The sequence below is a fragment of the Epinephelus fuscoguttatus genome, linkage group LG1 (assembly GCF_011397635.1).
Source record: "Epinephelus fuscoguttatus linkage group LG1, E.fuscoguttatus.final_Chr_v1".
Lineage (NCBI taxonomy): Eukaryota > Metazoa > Chordata > Actinopteri > Perciformes > Serranidae > Epinephelus > Epinephelus fuscoguttatus.
Window position 1 is genome coordinate 20,845,693 of NC_064752.1, and position 20,638 is coordinate 20,866,330.

Sequence of the window (20,638 nt, forward strand, 5' to 3'; positions counted from 1 at the left end):
TTTAACTTTAAGAGCACAAACTCCTCTTTCACACAAATATTTAATATAATCAAACATTTCTGACAGTGATTCCTCAAATTTAGCACAGCAAGATATTTAATAGCTGACTTTACCGTCTTAGGGATGACACATCTTAGGGATTTTCATGGTATAATAAAGCTGATTAAATGATAGTAACAGCGCATATCAAAGTAAACCTAACTGTATATTAAATCATTAAGATAATGACTGTAAATATAAGACAACAAAAATGCTCATGTAGAAGAAAAATTCATGTAGAAGAAAAATATCACTCAAAAACCCATAATATTGGAGCCCATAAAACCGTTATGTACTGAAATTTCTGGTCCATAAAGCAAGTGTCACACCATCTGCACACGTGCGTACATACACCAGCACACATCTCTCGCTGCTGGTTTGCTGTTTTGTTTATTAGTAGGTCAAAAAAAGCTCAACGCTCCAGAAATAGAAGGTGGTGGGATGACTTAATTCTCATTTACATATGAAACAGCCTGGCTGCAGTTGAATGAGGTGGCTCCTAATTGTGTCTGTATCAAACACACAACATGCAACAAAGCCCTGGAAAATACAAAGAAAATAGCCTAAGTAGACGAACAGTAGAAACAAATATGGTCAAGTGTCTTTGAAGCTTATATACATTTATTTATTTATTTATTTATTTACATCTCATCTAGTTATAGAAGTTTCTCAGTCAGCTGTATTAGTTATAATATTTCATGCTTTGGGCTTGAGTGTTGCACAAATTTGGCCCTTCAGCACCACGGATAGCTACAAACGTGCTGCATGATACTGTGTCTCTTTCGATGAGAGAGACAAGAACACGGTTTGTGCACTCATTTGCATGCACGTGTCTGAATAGTAAGAGCTGTGCAGTCAGAACCATGGACAGCTACTGCACTCACTGTGTTACGTTAATGTGCTGCGGTGACCAAACAGGACAGGCTGAACTCATCCTTTTAAATGATCTGAAGAGTTACACTGCAGTAATTCACAAGTATTTGGTCCTTTCAGTAAAATAGATAAATGGTAATTGTACATGAATTAGTGCTTTAAATTAGATAAATTACTAAATGTTTTAAAAATGTCTCTCTTTGTGCTAAAACACAAATGAATGTATGATTACGTGTTTGTGCATGTGTACTGGTAGTCTTACAGATCAAGGAGGGTGTGTTCTGTGACTGTGTGTAGTAAATCCACTGAATGAACATCATATTGATTGGAACCCCTCTGTAGTGCAGCAGTAAGTCGAAATTGCTTTTCGGAGTCTGGTTCTTGGTTAAACCCGGCCCTGCATATGTAACGTCTATAATACGGGGTCTGCACTAGTTCCCTTGTGAACTGCAAGTGTTTTATAGTCCAAAGCAAAATCACCCCACCAGGGGCTTTTGAAGTCAGCTAGCCAGGAGTCTTAAGACACAATGGCTCCTAGAGTAGTACATGAAGCAGCACGCGGCGGACTGGGAATAGGCCTTGTTTCATTCCCAAATATACCCCAGTCTGTCAGCGCACATCCAGTAGACTGCAGGGCATTCATTTGAAGTGGAGCAAATGAATGAAGAGGCGAGGGCGAGTGAATTCTCGGAAGGTCATTTCAGCCAGATTTAATTTTATTTTAGAGTTGTCTTTTATATCACATACATTGTACACAGGCAGAGAAATTGCACACTTTCACTCCAGTATGAGCTTTGTGTGTCTTTTAATATGAGGTGCTTATACTCATATACAAGTATATGTACCCGTCTATGAAAAGTATGGAGTTGATGTCCAGTGTGTATATATGTTTCGACATATAACCTACAGTCTATATCCATGTTTGAAAGCACAATGTGATTACAAATGTATGACATCTATATAACTTTCCTCTTCTCCTTTCTGTCACCATTACCTTACTGCAGCCTGTGGTGCAGCGGCAGGTGGGGTAGAGGACGAGGGCGAGGCGGATGCCGGCTGGATCGAGGGTGCAGCTATCCTGTTGTCTGTGGTGTGTGTGGTGCTGGTGACGGCCTTCAACGACTGGTCGAAGGAGAAGCAGTTCCGTGGGTTGCAGAGCCGCATCGAGCAGGAGCAGAAATTCCAGGTGGTCCGTGGGAGTCAGGTCATACAGCTGCCCGTGGCAGACATAGTGGTCGGGGATATTGCGCAGATCAAATACGGTAGGTGCCAGGAGATTGTCAAACTGTGTGTGCGCGTGTTAGAGTGTACTTAGTTTATATACAGTAATAGAATAAATTCACAAGACAGATATCTTCTTAGTGCAAGTTCATAGTTCACAGAGCTTTGAAACAGAATTCTTCAAGAGATGGAACTTAAAGTTGATCAAACATGAACTGGAAGATTATTTTGTCGCCACAACCTCTCTTATACTGTGCTGTTTATACATACAGACAGTCCTAAACAAACAGTGTTAACATTAACAAACAAGTTATCAGTAGCCCTTTTTATACAGTTATTGCGCTATGGGGCCGCTACAATCTCCCTTCTTTATGCCACCTATTCATTTTAACATAGAACCAAACGGCTGCATCACGCCGCCCCAGTGTGTGATTTCAGATAGCGTATTGGCATTGTGGAGGCAAAAAAGGTGTGACAGGCGTCATGTATGAAACAACAGGTTCGGCCTAAAGTGTGACATGTAACATAAACGTCGGCAGTACTTCCTAAACAATCACGATGGCATAGCCTAGCAACAATAATCATTTACTGTCCCTGTTACATGGTAGCTGATCTTGTCCTCTGCTCGGAGGGTAAGGAGCTCTCTCGCCTCATTGTTTTCTCAATTTGAGGACATTTCAGCCTGTTCTTCTTGGAGTTAGCCACTAACTAATTTTCAAATCTCCCGCAGTGGGTCACAAGCATAACACATTGTCAAAACATCACACTCGTCTCGTCCATGGTCCCGTCCTACCAGCTGTCCCTTTTATACACATGCAGATTTGGGGCTTTTACTACCTCGACTGTTGGCTTAAAGGCGAAACAACTCTGTCCCCCCAGTCCACAGCATACCTTTTATACCGAACGCCAAGGCGGCATAACGGCGGCTAATGAAAGCGTGGATCATTTGGCTTGTTCCAGTAACTTCTATGACACCAGTACTGTTTCCTACATCTTTCCAGCATCTTCCTGGGTACATAAATATGTAACAGGCACATTTTGTTTTCAGAGTACCCCCTATCTTGCACATTATCTTGTAGGTGTTCAATGTCTCTGTTGTATCTATTTATATTGTTAAATGATCTGTGACTTATTGACATCCACCCCATTTGCCTTTTCTTGATACCACAAAACTTTTTCATCAACTCATTATTTATTTCAATCATGTCCTTAATTCAAACACTGAGACAGAGCTAAGTAAAATTAACCAAACTTCCCAGAACATTTTGATAACTTTGGTGTGGTTGGACGTGCCTCGATTGGCTTGTCCATTGTTCTGTGTAAAGTAATTTTCATGGTTCAGTGGCTGAAAATAGACTTCCACCTCATTTCCAGAGGGGGATTAAAGTTGTGACGTCAACCTTCTGCAATTAAATATATTTAAGCAATGGTATGTTAATGTTGAGAAATTAATTAGTTGCAGACAAACCCATACACGGAGCAACGCACTCACATCTTGAACTGAGTATATACTATGGTGGTCACAATCTATTCTGTCTAAAATTCGCTCAAAGCCCAAAATGAATCTTTGGAGTTGTCTGAGCTGTTTTATTGTTCTAGGAAATGTAAATAAATCCACTGCAGATAGCAACTCTGCCATTTCTGTTGTCGCAGGTGATCTGCTTCCCGCTGATGGAGTGTTGATCCAGGGCAATGACCTGAAGATTGATGAGTCATCACTGACTGGAGAGTCTGACCACGTCAAGAAGTGTGCAGACAAGGACCCTATGCTGTTGTCTGGTATGTTGCCTGTTGATGCTCTCCGTCACCGTGGATGGGTGTATACTGCATATCCCTATCATGTCCTCTGCACATAATGTTGCATAAAGGAGAGGGACAAAAACAGAGGTGAAGACTCAACTTTGAGACCGAGGACTTTTTACTTTACTCCTTGCGTTCAGCTGTAACATGTTCACATGTTAATGAATCTCTCAAACGAGCCCATAAATGCATTGTAAGCATTTTTCACGTAGTGGGTTGATGCAGATTTCTCATCCTGCACCAGAAGGTAAAGGTGGAGTCTGTGATTCTGATCCAATTCAGGGAATATCTCCTCACAACCCACTTACTGTCCGTTCTGTGTGTGTGCTGGTGTTCATACACAGCCCTGGCTCTGTAAATGGGAAACAAACAAAGGGGCTTGGAATGAACAACAAAACATTATTCAAGCCAATCAGCAACAGGGGGCTTGCATGATCGTGCACAGGACAGGGGGAAATTCATCGATGTGTAAAGAAAAGGCAGTGGGAGCAAGAGAAATGGTGAAATGGAGCTTCTGAAGGAGCACTGATGGGAGGGGTGTATTTGTTGGGGTGTGAGTTCAAATATCAACAATTTTTCTTCACCTTTAACACAAGCAAATAAAATGGGTTGGTTTGTCAAAGCTACTGGCCTAATGTCACAATCTTATATTTCTATCCACTGCCTTCAAATACATTATGGATATTGCCTAAACATGATAAGCATGGCTTCTTAGATTTAATTCAGAGGCAACTATGTTATCTTGACAGTCAATGAGAAAACCTCAGATAAAGTTTTTCACATATTGAGGTTTTCCTGCCATCACTTATTGGGATTAGGTTTGGCCAGCTCCTTTCGCAGAATCTAATGTGAAAATAAAATGAATTATAAGTCACGGTCATGGCATTACCACGGACAGAAGACAAAAGGTTGTTAATTCTAGTCTAAATATGATGCAAAGACTCTGCTGACAGCCTGGAAGACGCTTTTTCTTTAAATCTACTTTCTCTCTTGATTGGTTTGCTGCAGAGAGACACCAGAATGTGCAGCCATAGGATTCTTGAAGAATATCACTGAAAACAGAAACGTGGGTTAATCTGATCTCACATCTTAGAATTTTTTTTTCCTGCAGATAATTAGCTGTGTGCCTTTTTGCTGCCTTTTTTAATTAGCCTCATATTCACCCACATCAACGCACTCTCCCAAAGGTTAATAATGTTCTGCGTGTGTATACTGTACTCATGCACATGCTCAAAAGTGTGGTGCAGTCTGCGCGTATCTGCATAGTGACACAATGTCTACTACTTTGGCCTTCTTCTCCAGCACATTGGATTTAAATACAGCAGTGAGTAAGAATGAATCTCTGACTTTCAGCTTTAATGATGTTTAATATAGAACCAATGCAGCCAGTAAGTTTCTAGAGCAAATAATCAGGTGTTCTCAGTTGACCACGAGTCTTTCATCGGTGTCATAGGTCTGTTGCAATAGGAGCGAGCTATTTTATTATACACTGTACTATGAAATTGGAACACACAAGCCAACAAATACTTTCAAACGTTTAGACTGTACAAGTATGCCCAAATTGGAAAATTAACAATCACCATCTGATGTAATTGCACCATTATAAGAAGGCATGACGAATTTAGGTTTTTATTTTTAGGAATGGGCAACCACACAGTCAATTCATTAAAGCTGTGGTAGGCAGAAATAAAAATACACCCTCCTCCTGCAGCTCTCCCCTCTGTCCTGAACTCCTGCCACCAGATGACCATGGGTATATGCACATGCTTCATACAGTAACACACTGTTTCCCATACATTGATTTATTGAATCTTGTGTCAGTGTACAGTTGCCCGCAAGGCATTCACTCAGCTCCCACATGCCCCGCTATCTCTCTCTCTGTTTATCAGACAACAAATGAGACAAGAATTACCTAGCTATCCAACCCATGGTCCCTTTGCCTTGCTCCCTGCTGCTGCTGTGGACTGCTTCCTCATGAGGAGAGCTGGCAGCAGCTCTTGAGACAGACCTTCACAACAGAAAGTTTGTTTATCCTGTGGGGAGTCAGAGTTGTCCTGTCCCCCGAAGTGGGGGTTTGCACTGGCTGGATGCCTGTTCCCAGGGGTCCGTCACCAGAACTCCTGCCTGCTTTCCTCCTGGCGAGGTGTTCTGTAGCAGCGGAGTGTGAGACAGAGGACACATAGTGATTTAAGGTCCCAATGTTAGCTAACCTTAGCTACATAACAGGAACTTGAAGCCACAGTCATGAGCCTTTAGCTCCTGTTAGCAGAAGGCTAAACTGTTAGCATCATTTTCTCCCCATCTCTGGAATTCTTTGCCAATACTGACACGTATTGTATCATTAATTGTCAGACTCTCTTCAGACTAAGTCCATCTTCAATTTTTGGGGTTGTTTGGCAGTGTTGGCAGTCGTTTCCAATGCAGGAATAGCAACTTTTTCTGCAAGATTCTCCACCATTGAGTAAGGCTTTCAGCATCTGAAGGGACGTGCGCGTGCACCTGCAACATCTTCTGTCACAGGCTAGATTTTTTTTAAAGCCTGAAAACAGAAGCAAGAGGAAGTACAGACCTCCAGTGTTCTTTTAGACCAAGAAAGAGACGACTGGTTGCTCTGTATATAGAAATGTAGATCAAAATCCTCTGTCTGGTGCTCCTGGAGAACAGGAAACAACAGGATTGACAGGAATGCAATCCAGGCACTCCAAAAAAAATATAGAAAATGATGAAGGAAATATTAAAAAAGCCTTTATTGTAGTGGCTAAATCATTAAATTAAATCATTGGCTTTGAAAAACATTTTGAAATATGATTTTTTTTGGAGTGCTTGGATTGCCTTCCTGTCGATCCTGTTCTTTCAGACAACTTGAATTATATGCTCAAAATTTATTATGGGACTTTTGACCAGTGATGGTAAAATCATACTGCCTATCCTGGCTTTAATTTCAATTTTAAACCAGTAATATTTTAATAGTGGTGTGGACAAATGCACACAATCACACTAGTGTCACTTTTTTTCTTTGCAAACACTGAAAATATATCTAATCTAGCTGTCATATCTTATAACACTTCATTTTCCAGGCACCCATGTGATGGAGGGGTCAGGGCGCATGGTGGTGACTGCTGTCGGTGTCAACTCTCAGACTGGAATCATTTTCACCCTGCTGGGGGCCGGTACAGAGGAAGAAGAGAAGAAAGAAAAGAAAGGTAAGTTCATTATATCATTAATAATCCTTTTTCTTATAAACATGCAAGATTTCTCTGCAGTTGCTTCAGGAGCAGTGAGGTAATTTGTTCTTTTGTCAGAGTTGCTCAGCAACGTACCCTTGAAAGCACTTTTGTCATTTCATTATCTTATGTCCTGAAAGTCTAAGTGTGTACACTCATTGCATAATATCAGTGTTTTTAACTGCCTTTGTTATCAGAAGGGTTATAAACAATAAACTCACAAATGAACAAAATCATATGAAATGTATGTAGGTATTCATAGTGCGGTACCTGACAGCCTCTTTACTGAATGTGTATGAATACTGTATGAAATGAGTATTGGTGGTACACTTATGAGCTGCAGTATCCAGGTTCTGTGGGTTCAGGTGCATTATTGTCCTTACTCTCTTATCCTTCCAAATTCGCCTCGAAGGAGGGGCTGTGGAAGACGGACACCAGAATACAGGTAGAGTATCACCTTTTCTGACCCCTGGGAGTGGTACTTGATCCTTTGACCTTTAACCCCTAATGATCCCCAATAAACCACCGTTACTCTACACCCCTCCTCTGTAGCAGAGCACCCTTGCCCCAGATTAATTCCTCACTTAAAAAGAGAAGCCTCATCCTCACAGCACTGCATCTTTTTAAGTGTTGACAGATGACACATTTCACAATGCATAATCCTCTCCCCATATAACAGGCACTGCACTCATCAGACTAACTAGCTAGCATTCAACATCAGTCCTGTTCCAAAGACGTATTGAATGCCATGAGTAAACAAAGGCTGTCAGACTCATCTCATTTCTGGTTGCAGAACAATGACATGAGGACAACAGCCTTGCAGGTATACAGCACATGTACCAGCAGCAGAGAGCAGAGTACATAGTATGAGCTTTAGTAAGATGTAATCTTTGCGTCTTGCCTATGTACATGTACATATTTTAACATTAGTAGGGATTTTTTTGCCAACATTACTTGAGCCTCTTCAGACAGCTCTGTAGTTTCAATGAGCAGGTAGCCCAGTAGCATGCATGGATAGCACACTATATGTTTTCAAGTATTTTTGCTTTGGTGCTCTCTCAGATTCGACACATTAAACATTGGAAACCCCATACAGTGATCACAGTAACAGTGATCACCGGCTTATGTGGATCAAAAAGCTTGGGACAGAATCATTTCTTTACACATGCTGTTTAAATTACTCGCTTAAAGTAATAAAGTATTCTGCTCAGTGTTCATTTTGGATCTTTTCATACATGACAACAAACAGAAAAACAATTTGAGACTATGAAAGTTAATTTTTTTTTAACTTTACTTTCATGATACTTTGCCTCATGGTAACCAGTCTGCTTACAGCTGGCTGGTGCTGCGTGCACATCGAAATCATGACAGGCAAAAGAATTTTCTCGCAATGAAAAACATAGTCTCCTCAAAGCTTATGACAAACTGCTAAACACACTATATGCTATGCTCAAACAAGATACTGTCACGGCTGCTAGTGATGGAAACAGAAAATGAATGTGTACAGGGAAAGCCCATTGTTAAAGCCCCCCTCGTCAAATGGATTGATGATGCCCAATCACATATTGCCTTCTTGAATGGGCCCTTGATAGCAATACAATCCGTTTCATTACTTTATATTCATGTATTAGATATACTGATTAGTCAATGAGATGGCAATCTGCATGAGAAATTAAAATAATAAAAAATAAAATGGTTATATCAGTCATCCGTTTAGAGTGCTCAATTTGACCCACACAGGCGTGATCACTATAGGAGGTTTCTGCTGTACAAGGTAATAGTAAAACATATCTTCCCCTGTGGATAACGCTTTCTTCTTCTGATCTGAACACTAACAAATACTATACATGTTCTTCTCTTGACTTGTAATTGTAGTCCTTCAGCAGTGTGTACATTCTTTTCCTGGATTTAATGATCAGATCAAACCAGGAAAAACTATCCCAGGTGTCTGATCGACAAACAAACTGTAAAATGTAACACATTACCTGGGCTCAGGGAAGCAGTCATTAAACTACCCAAATTCACTTTAAAATGTCATTCACTAAAAAGCCCTTTATGTTAATATATATTTGATCCTTGATTGTAAGTTGCAGATTTTATCAAATTGGTATTTTCAACGTTTTTCTGCTAAAACTGTCCCTTGGTAATACATCATGTCTGGCTGACGTAATTAATATAATTAAAACAACTTCATTTAAAGTTATAGACTACGTAAATATAACTTCTTGAAGTTAGGATAAGCTTTGGCAGCAGAGACTTTTTTAAAGGATTGCATCAGCTGACTGTTTCGGATTCAGATAGATTTGCTGACGAAACACTGCTAAACTGATTGTACTGATTGCATCAATGATTTGCACTAAAATCAATACGGTGCTGTGTCAAATAAAGAAAGCACTTGCTTTTCAATGAGATAATAAATTAATTGTAGAAGAAGTAGCTGCTATAAGTCATTGTGTTTTTGCTAACAATGAACTCGAATCAAAAAGGACACAAGGAAGCAATTATCAACCTCCAGCTGAATTTCTTTTTTCCAGTAATCATAGTTTATGTGACTGCTTTCAAAAGACATGAACAAATCCTTACAAGTTATAATTACCTTCTGAAGAACCCTCACTATTGGGGCGGGGTTTAACGCAAAAATTTGGACACATTCTTATTTACACTTGTATAATTTATTAGCCCCATCTCTAAATTGGTTGACACATGTGTATTTCCCTGGCTAATATGTTGCCCCTTTTATGTTTTGTTTACTTTGCAGGAGAGTTTAATTTTAGATTGGCTATGCAACACCTTTTAGCTATTTGTTTCAGATTTTCTGCCCAAATTTTGATTTTGTGATGCTAACAGGTATTACATGAATAACATGGTTTAAATGAACTTCACATTGCAACAAATTAACAAAAACAAAAATGGCATTAAATGCTATGCTATTATATCACTATTTCTATTATACATGCAAAATTATATACTATAGATCTAGTATATAAAAACAAATACAGTAAGGTTGTCTTTTCTGTAGCTCTGGTTTCACATTTTGTGATATTGTTTTTCCACTTCTGTTCAGATTTCATGTTTCACGTCTGTCTAATGTTACACTTTGTTTTATTGACATAACATTTATTAATTTAAATAGTATACACGTGATTACATTAAGAACAAAAACATACAATTTTTAAGCCACACTGATCACTAGACTTTAGTATTCACATTAAGTCTACATATGCTGAAACTCTTAAATGTGCTATAACCATGTTATTTCTGTTCATTGTCTTGTGTGTGCACATGCGTGTGTTTGTGTGTGGGCGCGCGCGTGTGTGTGTGTGTGTGTGTTTTTGTTCATTCGTGTTTGGCCTTCATTGTTACTGGCTAGATTGCTCCCATCCCCCTATCCACCCCATCGCAACTATAGCCACGGATGGGGCTGCAGGCATTAATGCCCCTGGCAGTGCCAGCCTTATTAATGGTAGGTTGACAAAACCTCTGATTTCTGACCTTCTTCTGTCGTGACTTCTGACTCGTCCTACCTTCTCCATTTTCCTCCTATCATGGGTGCTCACCTACCACTCTGCTCTACCTTTCCTTTCAGTTGTGTTGGACCCTTTTGTATCCATGCTGTCAATGCACGTCCTCTCGTAGGTGTAGAAATTAGTCTTGTGTTTCTTTTTCTTCTCTTTATGCTATCTTTTGTCTCATAATGCTTTAAAGCTATAGTTGGTAACTTTTGTTAAAGTAACTTTTTGTCATATTTGCTAAAACTGTCACTACGTCCTCAAAGCATTACATGAGACAGAAAGTCGTCGTCCTATTTCCTCTATAGGCATTTGCTAGAATCTAACATGGCGGACCGAAAACAACAAAATAAAGCTGAGGAGTCCATCCACTGCTTGTGAACTGCTGTCAAACTGTCAAACTAAATAGCTCTGATCAAATATGAATCAAGATTCTGTTACTGTGTTCCCTGTCTTGCCTCAGATGTTTTCAGAACCATATTTTAGTGCACTGTTTAGCTGTAAAATGAGAACGTTTTGAGCCACCTGCCATGTTGAAAACAGTCAAGCAAAGCACTGCCCACCTGCTGGACCAACTGTCTCATATTACAGCTAAACAGTACACTGAAATATGTTCCTTCAAACATTTGAGACAAGAAATAGGCAATGCAGTAACAGAATCGTAATTCACGTTTGATCAGTGCTGCTTAGTTTAACAATTTGACCGCAGTTCACAGTATTTGACATGATTAAAAACTACATTAGAAACTCTCGGCTCTGATTGGTTGTTTTTGTTCACAAGCAGTAAGGCCATTAGAGGCACTTAGAGAGTACAGAGAAACATGATGTATTTTCACAAATAGTATGTCACGTATACTTCTTTTTGGATGAAGTGTTAGTTTCAGCAAATATGTCAGTGAATTATTTGTTATATACTGTAGAAGTTACCAACTACAGCTTGAACGTACAGTGTACTAAATAGCTATCTTGGAAAAATTTGTAAATGACTTAGGATTTTTTGTGTGAGCCATCTGAAAATTTAAACACAGTAGGTCTTTGTGATGCTAAGATGTAGTGAAAATCCTTTTAAGCCTTTTCATCATTCATAATAAAGATTTTGTGAAGGATAGAAAGGACAGCAACATTTGAAGATGAGTGTCTTTAAAGTAATAGTTTGACATTTGGGGAAATACCCTTTTTTTTTTTTTTTTGGCTAATAGTTAGATGAGACAATTGATACCACTCCACTGCTCCCAGCTGTGAAATAGCCCGACACATAACCTCACAAAGAGTCAATTTTACACTTTATAATGTGTTAATTTGTGAGCTTCAGAGGTGCTGGTAGGCGAATTTTATTCGGGTTGGACGGAGCTAGACTAGCTGTTTCCCCTGTTTTCAGTATTTATGCTAAGCTAACCAGCTGCAGGTGGTAGTTTCATATTTACTGTGTAGTCATTCTCATTTTCTCTTCTAAGTCTGTGCAAAATGTAAAATATGTTTTTAAATGGTGCTGACAGGCTATTGTGTTTGGTGAGTTAGTAAATAAATTGTTGTATATACTGTATTCATACATTTCTGAGCAGACAAGACACTAGCTGAAGGATGGTGGCACAGTCTTACTGCAGGGCCATCTCCTGTAGTTGGGTGTCCTCTGAGATCACTTAGTGCAAATCCTCCGTTTCTGTGTTAGCTGGACAAGATGCAAAAGATTAACTTCATTCAGCACTGCACTGGGTTCTCTCTTATCTTTGTCTCCTTGGAGAGCAGCCACAAAATGTTTGTACTCAAAGCAAGAGGGGCATGATTTGCACTGCAGTGATGACCTTGTGCTGTCCTGGGCAGGAACAGAGCGATTTGTCATCTTCAGCTTTATTGTGACTCCAGGGAACTGGCTAATGTGGAGGTGGAGGTGAAACGAGCCATTTATTCTCCACATACATGCCGAGGAGTCTGAGAGAAATCTGGTCTTCCAGCTTTACCTGAGTAATTTTCTCTATGACATTTGAGTACAAAAGCACTGAGAGGCAGATTTTGTGCAATTTCCAGCCTGCCTACCACTGAGACAAACAGTGCATATCTCTATAATTATAGCCTGGGTAGATAATGGGATCAACGCTGCAGCATATAATATATGCGCTCCTAATTATTATGTCTTATTTTGTAAACATCCTGTGTACATTTGGTTTGAAATTATACTGTTCTTTAAGTTTTATGTTTTATCAGCTTTCAAGATGAAATCTACTGTGTGTACTCTGAGCAGCTCTGTTTGACTATCAGCAGTTTAAAACAATGTTGTGTGATTGAAACGCACATTTAAATTAAGTTCACTCTAAGTTCGCTCCTTGCGTAAGCAGAATCCAACAGCATAATAAATTCACAGTCCCTGAACTTAGATTTCGATTTTCCTCCAGTTGTTCTTATGTAACTTTCCCATGTGGGAGGCTTTTCCTTCTGGCTCTCTCTCTCACTCTTTCTCTGTGTGTGTGTGTGTGTGTGTGTGTGTGTGTGTGTGTGTGTGTGTTGTTCACATCTCCAGTCTGCTTCCCTCTTAGTGTGTGATCTTGCATGTGCTTTCCGAATTTTCCTCCTATGCATGTTGTCTCTCGTTTGCGTGTACTCTACGTGTATGTGGTTTCTGTGTGTGTTTTTGCTGTGTACTCCCCCCCCCACACACACGCTGTCAGTGTTCAGTGTGATGCTGTATCTACTGTATGTCTTGATATCTCATTTTATACCCCGACAATGATAATGATAATGTGTGTGCAGTTACCTGTGCTCATAGTGTGAGTATGTCATTCAGAATAATATTTAAAAAACAGCAGAAAGTGTGCAGTTTTTAAATGTTCAGCATAATTACAATGATGTGAAAATACATAAGTTTCAGAGAGGCCCGTTAAGCATTTTTAATAACCTGATTAATAACCTAATGCAATAGAATAACGTCTATTAAAACCTAATTTCCCTCCACTTAATTCCAGAAAATCTGCACACTGCAGTATTTGTGTGTTGCCTCTTGCCAGTGGCTGTAGCTTCTGCTTACATTACATCACTTTCTATGTGACTGTCACAGAGACGTATTAAAAGTCATTTTCCTGTCTCCCTGTTTGTGGTTTTTGGTTCTCACTGTGTGTGCTGTCTCTGTGGTGATAATTTGTTGACTTGTCTGCCTTGGTTATTTTTGTTGTTATTGTCTTGTATGTCTCCATCATAGGTAAAATGCAAGATGGCAATATGGAGAGCAACCAGATTAAAGGTAACCAAACCATATCTTTCACTCTTTCTCCTCCCCTGCATTCTCTCTTCCTCCTCCTCCTCTTTCTTCCCTCTCTTCCTCTTCTCATCGTTTCCTTCTATGGTGTGTGGCGTAAGCTCTGGGTGAAACACAGGTGGAAAATCCTACAGTGCTTTGTTTATTTCAGGCTTCATTATATTCTGCACATTTGAAACCTCACTGTCTCAAGTTAGATTCAAAGGGACTTTGACAAAGTCCACCGCTGACTCAGGAAATCCCAGAGGATGCCAATGTTTGACCCAGGTTTTACCTGCAGTCATATTAGGGTAGAAAATCTCTCCTCTTCACTCTGTCTGTCACTGATGTGTTGTCCCTGGTCTGTTGTTCTGTTGTTGTTCTTGTTGTGTTGTTGACTTGTCTTGTTCTCTACAAGAGAACAGAAACTTGTCCCTCAGCTACTGTGTTTGCCTCACTCAGGCTGCCCCTTTCCACCAAAAACACCCCGAACTGTCCCCTTAGTACTCTCCTCAAGTTGCATACCATACCCTGGATTCCTCTTACCACTGTTTCGTGAGATTTGCCCCACACAATATGACAGAAGTTATCTGTGATTAAAAGGGATGGGTGGTTACCTTCAGGGGTGTGGCTGTAGTAATACTTATCTTTATGATTGTTAATCTGTCAATTTAGTCTGTGAAAAAAATTAACAAAAATGCTCATCCCAGGTACCCAAAAAATGTGCCTATGAATCTGTCATTGTGTTTGACAAACCTGGAAATGACTAATTTCTCTATAATACAGACGAAGCACATTTACATTTCGGAAGCTGTTGTCAACGACTATTTTTTTTTTAATATATATGTCTTTAATTAAAGACACACTTTCTTTAAATCAACTAATTAATTACTGGCCTAGTGCTTTATTCCCAGGCTCTTGTCACTTGTCATCTAAAACTCCTCACCACTCCTTATTTGGTTTATTTAACCAACAAGTCTTTCTACCAAGTCTGAGCATTCTTGTCTTGTCAAAATATGTTTCCTCTCTTAAAACAAAAGCATTGTGAGAATAACAGACACAGGCTGAGCAAGTGTCCCCAAAGCAACAGTGTGAAAGGGTCAATGAAGACTTTTAATTACACCTTGGTAAGATGATTATAGTCTATATCAGTGTTGCTATCATACAGAAGAATGTGCAGCTTTCAGAAGATGAACCTTTGTCCTGGGCTTGTTTTAACATCAAGTCTTTAATCTTGTTTTTCTGTGGCGTACAGTTAGATACAGACACTGTCTGTCTTGTGTCATGTGGGTGGAAAACAAAATGCACAACCAGAGAGACATATGACAAATGTTCAACATTAAAAGGTTTTTCATGAGCATCAAACACATGCTTCATTGTGATTGGAAAACTGGGCTGAAATGAGTCTTGTAATGGGCTACATTAATGGAGAAGCACTGTACTGTATGTGTGTGTGAGGGGAAGAGAGATGGAGACAGAGTGAGGTAAATGAGGATTGGTTGTACAGCCTGGACATTGTTTTCTTTACTGAAAATAGGGAATCTTGTTTTTTCCGCACTGTAAAATAGATCATACAGTAAAAAGTAGATAGAATATTGATTTATTTCAAAGTGTGAAAATAAATTTCGTATATGGAACATACATTGATCACTGTGTATTTTAGCATATGATATTTAACAACTCTTTGAATTTTGTGAAAGAAAAGGGCAGTAATTTCAAAAGCATGTACAGTTACAGTCTGGAGCATACAGCGATCGTGTTTTGCATGTGTCAGCCTTCTTTCTGAGATGTTTTGCTTCAGTGAAATGTATGATCACACTCATATACAAGCTTCTACTAGTTGGGGATTTGTAGTTTCTTGCAATAATTGAACAGTGTGGCCTTTATTTATTTGCTTTCAGGTAACATGATCATGTTGCCACCAAGGAAGCTTTATTCACCTTAGATCTCTGCACTGTCTTCCAGTATGATTTAAATTGATTTTAAATCACGGCTGCTATACATACTGCTATACAGCTATACATCATGGTCTACACTGTACATCAGTCAGTGGATTAAGGCTAAAATATATTTTTGTCTTGCTTTTAGAATTTTAAGTCTCTAATCCTTGAAAATCTTTTGAAACTTGTCTGCAAAGTGTTTCCAGAGTAAAAACAACACAGCTTAAAAAACTAATGGCTTGAGACTCTAATATGGACTGAAAACCGATATGTAATATACTTTAATTGAATTAAATTTTGATATTTTTGTTTTGAATATTAAAATTGGATCTTTATTGTTTTGGAATATGCTTTTTCACTTTATCTCTTTATGACTTTTTTTTGTTTCTTTTCTGGTACTTTGTGTTTTGTTGATTTTCAATGTTGAAGCACAGTGAGTTCTCCTTTGTATGAAACGTGCTACGCTTCATATAAGGTTTCATTTTCCTCACTGTCTGCAAATGCTCAGCCAGCCTTTAAATAATCTGTAACATGATTTGGACCTTGGATGTAGGACCACTGAATTATTCATGACTCATGTGTAAATATGTGTTTGTGATGATAAAAAATAGGATGAATGACGACAACATATATTTTCCCTACGACAGCAAATAAAGCACAGAAGGTATCATGAATTTTTTAGTTGTCATGTTCCACACAGAAACAAAGTTCACAGTGTCTTTGATTTAACTTTGAAGACAATGCAGGGACAAACATAAACAATCCTTATTATGGTATGTGAAAGCTTTATACATGCCAATTAGTTCCCATCCTGTCATGGGATGTCATATGATCTCATGTTGGTTTTAAATTTATATTGTTTGTCTTGGAGCTAGTGTGACACCTGGCTGTTGAAGCCCGGCTCCCTGTTCCTCTTTGCTCCTGCGGTCTAATCTACATTTCTAACGCTGCTGCTGCTGTCTGTGTTTTTTGTGGTGTTTACAGTGAAGAAGCAGGATGGAGCAGCTGCCATGGAGATGCAGCCTCTAAAGAGTGCTGAAGGTGGAGAGTCCGATGAGAAAGAGAAGAAGAAGGTGTCCGTTTCCAAGAAAGAGAAGTCTGTACTCCAAGGGAAGCTGACCAAACTGGCTGTGCAGATTGGCAAAGCAGGTACAGCAAACTGCACACGGGCAAGTCCATCACTCAGTCAGGCAGTTAAAATCAGCGACAACAAGGCACTGAACCATCATCCTGTCCGTCACAGCAAGATGTTGCACTGATAAGATTCTTCTTCGTGGCTTAAAGCAATCAAAGCTGTTGAAGAGAATGCCACAGTGTCTGAATTATAGAACTGAAGAGGAGCCTGTTCACTTTATTTTTCTAAATGACCTTTCCCTCTGGGGACTTGCTGAATCATTATATTGGGAACAGCTGAGACTGCATTATGTCCGTCATTGTGCTTGCTCACTTTTGCAGTTTTACAATCCATATCATAATGAAATGCTTGTAATACAATTTACAGCAATTTATGGCACCAAGGATTTTATGTCTAAAAGACTTGCAGTGGGTCTGTAGCAGCAAGCATTTTTAGTAACAGATGCCCACATGCCATTTATGCCCACACTGTGGGTGTCCTCGCAGCAGCAACATAGTAGGATTACTGCTGAACAACTGATAGCCTTGAATATTACATACCTAAAATACTGCAAGAACACAGGGGTTTCTGGACCAGTCTGGGATTGGGATTCCTCAAAATATCCCTGAATAGATGTTTAAGAAATTAAAAAACTGACTGCCAAGGCTTTCTTTGAGGGGCTGTTTTTCCCCTCTGTAAAAAGTTATTAATTTTTAGAGAATCCCTTACAGAAGTCATCGTTTTTACAGTGTGCTGTTACATCAGACTGTTGCTGTGAGTGATTGAATGAGGACGTGGTGTCAAAACAATGAAACACTGTGGATGGATTAGCATACAGGCAGCACTTTAAGATCATATGCCCTTCCTGCGGGTCTGGCAGAAAAGTTTGGACTTAATACACTTCAGGGCCTGTGACGCTCTAGCATGCTGTTTTTTAGCTTCTCTGCTCTCTATACACTCAATAATAATCCACACCTGGTCTATATCTAACTGACACCAGATGCGTCTCATTAGTTTTCAGATAAGGAATAAAAACCCCAGACATACTTGAAATGTGACACTTGTATAGTTACTTGGCTTTATTTCATGTTTACACTGTGCATCTTACTGCATCAGCCTCTATTAAAGTAGAAAGTGCCATATGGTCTGCTGTGTATGGATGCACAAACAGAGTCAGGAAAGGTGCGACACACATCTACCTGCCAACTTTGATGATAGCAACTGACTGCCTAGCATCTGTTGGTATTCACTTATTTTTATCTGTGACAAATTAAAACCAGTCCTCAGCATGTGATTTTTTTTCCAACCCAAGCTGGCATATTGTCACCAGGAAAGATGGAGGAATGAAGAAAGAGTGATAAGTGGCGTTTTGGTTAGGGTCTATCTGATCTTGTCCCCTCGGGGAGGGAGTACACACCAATGTGCAAGCTTATTAGGTCCACCAAGCTAAAACTAATCCAGGTTAATACAACAATCCTGCAACAGAGCTGTGGTCAGGCCCAAAGACATGACTGTCGAGTCTGGCCCTACATGGACCTGCATAGTGTCTGCCGAAGCCCAGCCAAGCCTGAACCATGGTAGCAGTTGTGGGCCTAAGCTGTAGAAAAATATAGAAAAGTAAAAACATTTATTACAAGCTAAAGTCAACTCAAGTCTTTCCATTGCGGCAACAAACGTTGTTGACACAATCCCCAGCATGCACCTTCTCCTACCAAATGTTTAGCACGGCCAAAAAAACTTTATATGCCATATTTATTATATAGGGAGTGTTTAACATCACTGCTCATTAATGAGAGGGGGAAGTTGGCAACGCAGTTTATATAATATTCATGACATCACACTATAAGACATGCATTAAAGATAACACACACAAACACACACAGGGAAATTGGAGCGAACCCAGTCTGATTTAAACCCGGGGGAATTTGACAACTTCTAGCCCAGCCTGAACTCGGCAGGTCAGGTCAGGCCTAATCGGGTTCAGGAAGAGAGTCAAAGCTCTATCCTGCAATACATTTTGACTTGACAAACTTCTTGATATTGACATTTTATTGCACCAAAATATGACTAATAATGTATTAAATATTATTTTTATTCAGTGTAGGCATGCTATCCAAGTGAGCCATCATGCACAAAACCCCGACTCTGGCACACATACATGTACAACATGATATATGCAACCATAACACACGTTATTTACAATCATGCTAGAAGAGTCAACATGTGATGATCAATTAAGGCAGCATAGTGTCTCAGTGGTTAGCACTGTTGCCTCACAGGAGCAAAGCTCTTACTTTTAATCCCTTTCGGACCATCTGGGACCTTTTAAAGGCCCTCCCCATGTTTTGCACTGATGATTTATTTATTTGTTCTCTCTGTTTTTCCGCCCATACCATAACATATGTATGTTACAGGAGGAATTAGGCCCCGAGCAGACAGAGCACACTTAAGCAGCCTGGGGAGACTTTAAGTCACTTTTTTCAGTAAGAGTGGAGCATTTTTCTCGCTGCCTTTGCATTGCTGAGCACCTCGCCTTGAGTTGAAAAAATATCAACTCAGAGCAGAAAAACATTTTCAACGCATTGGCATGTTTTCCCATTTGTCAATAAGATAAATTGAGCGCGAGCCTTCTATGGTGGCAATGACAACAAGCATTTGCATACAGTTCATGGTTTATGTTAAGCTAATGATAGGTCACTTTTAATATCGCTCAAAGCAAGCTGCAAAACATGTCTGAACAAACTATAGCCTCAACTATTTTCTAACGTTTTCCAACTGTAATTAGGCCTGACGATTGACAGCAGATTGTCAAACTGTGACCGTAACTTAGCCTAAAAAAAAGCCTTGTGCCGACCATCATCGAGGTGAAACTCCTGGATCAGCTGGTTGTACTCCCTGTGATTTCTTCTCTGTCTGAGGGTGTCATGTATTCACACGGATCTCAATTTCCCTGTACCCAACACACTATTTGGGAACAGCCTCTCACTCTCAATAACAGCAAAGCAAGTGCCCCCATCTGTTCATTTTAATGCAGAATGTAAGGTGCAGTCCTGTGCATTTATGTTGTAGCAGAATCATTTTTAAGCTAAAGAAAGGTGATTCGATGGTTGCCTTGCAACAATAATAAAAAGAGCTGCAAAAAGTGCTCTGTCTGATCAGGGCTGGCTCTAACAAAAAGGCTGTGTGGTGCGCCTCATGTTTTTTAACCTGTAAAACATGCTTTGTCTGATCAGGCCCTCGGGAATCTTCTTTCTGACAAATGTCCATGCATGAATCACATAATATGTTCACTCAGACTCTTTTGACAGTCTCTTGTTTTGCCACTGACCTTTTGTATCTTTTTGTTTTTTTCCAGGTCTGCTCATGTCAGCCGTCACAGTCATCATCCTGGTCCTGTACTTTGCCATTGACAACTTTGTGATGCAGAAGCGTCCTTGGATGCCAGAGTGCACTCCCATCTACGTCCAGTACTTTGTCAAGTTCTTCATCATCGGTGTGACTGTGTTGGTGGTGGCCGTGCCGGAGGGGCTGCCGCTGGCTGTCACCATCTCCCTGGCCTACTCTGTCAAGGTAAGGAAGAACACTGAAAGACATACAGTGCATATATTAAAGCACAGCTGTGTGTCTGCTGTAAGGGCTCCGCATTTGCACATTAAACACTGTGTGTTCATCTACGCGTTGTAAGTCAGTAT

The 20,638-nt window shown here is 39.8% G+C and overlaps 1 protein-coding gene across 16 annotated transcripts in view; it reads left to right on the forward strand.

Moving 5' to 3' along the window:
• The window catches only part of atp2b2 (ATPase plasma membrane Ca2+ transporting 2), a 170,128-nt gene that overhangs the window by 111,764 nt on the left and 37,726 nt on the right, over positions 1–20,638 (forward strand). For 11 of the 16 annotated variants that reach the window (XM_049576007.1, XM_049575989.1, XM_049575958.1 and 8 more), the window contains 8 exons: positions 1,917–2,174; positions 3,787–3,912; positions 7,011–7,136; positions 7,570–7,602; positions 10,528–10,620; positions 13,857–13,898; positions 16,817–16,981; positions 20,302–20,516. In XM_049576007.1, the coding sequence (XP_049431964.1) occupies positions 1,917–2,174; positions 3,787–3,912; positions 7,011–7,136; positions 7,570–7,602; positions 10,528–10,620; positions 13,857–13,898; positions 16,817–16,981; positions 20,302–20,516 (1,058 nt within the window). The remainder of the gene's footprint in view (positions 1–1,916; positions 2,175–3,786; positions 3,913–7,010; positions 7,137–7,569; positions 7,603–10,527; positions 10,621–13,856; positions 13,899–16,816; positions 16,982–20,301; positions 20,517–20,638) is intronic. The other 5 variants (XM_049576056.1, XM_049576072.1, XM_049576034.1 and 2 more) reach the window with 4 other exon arrangements.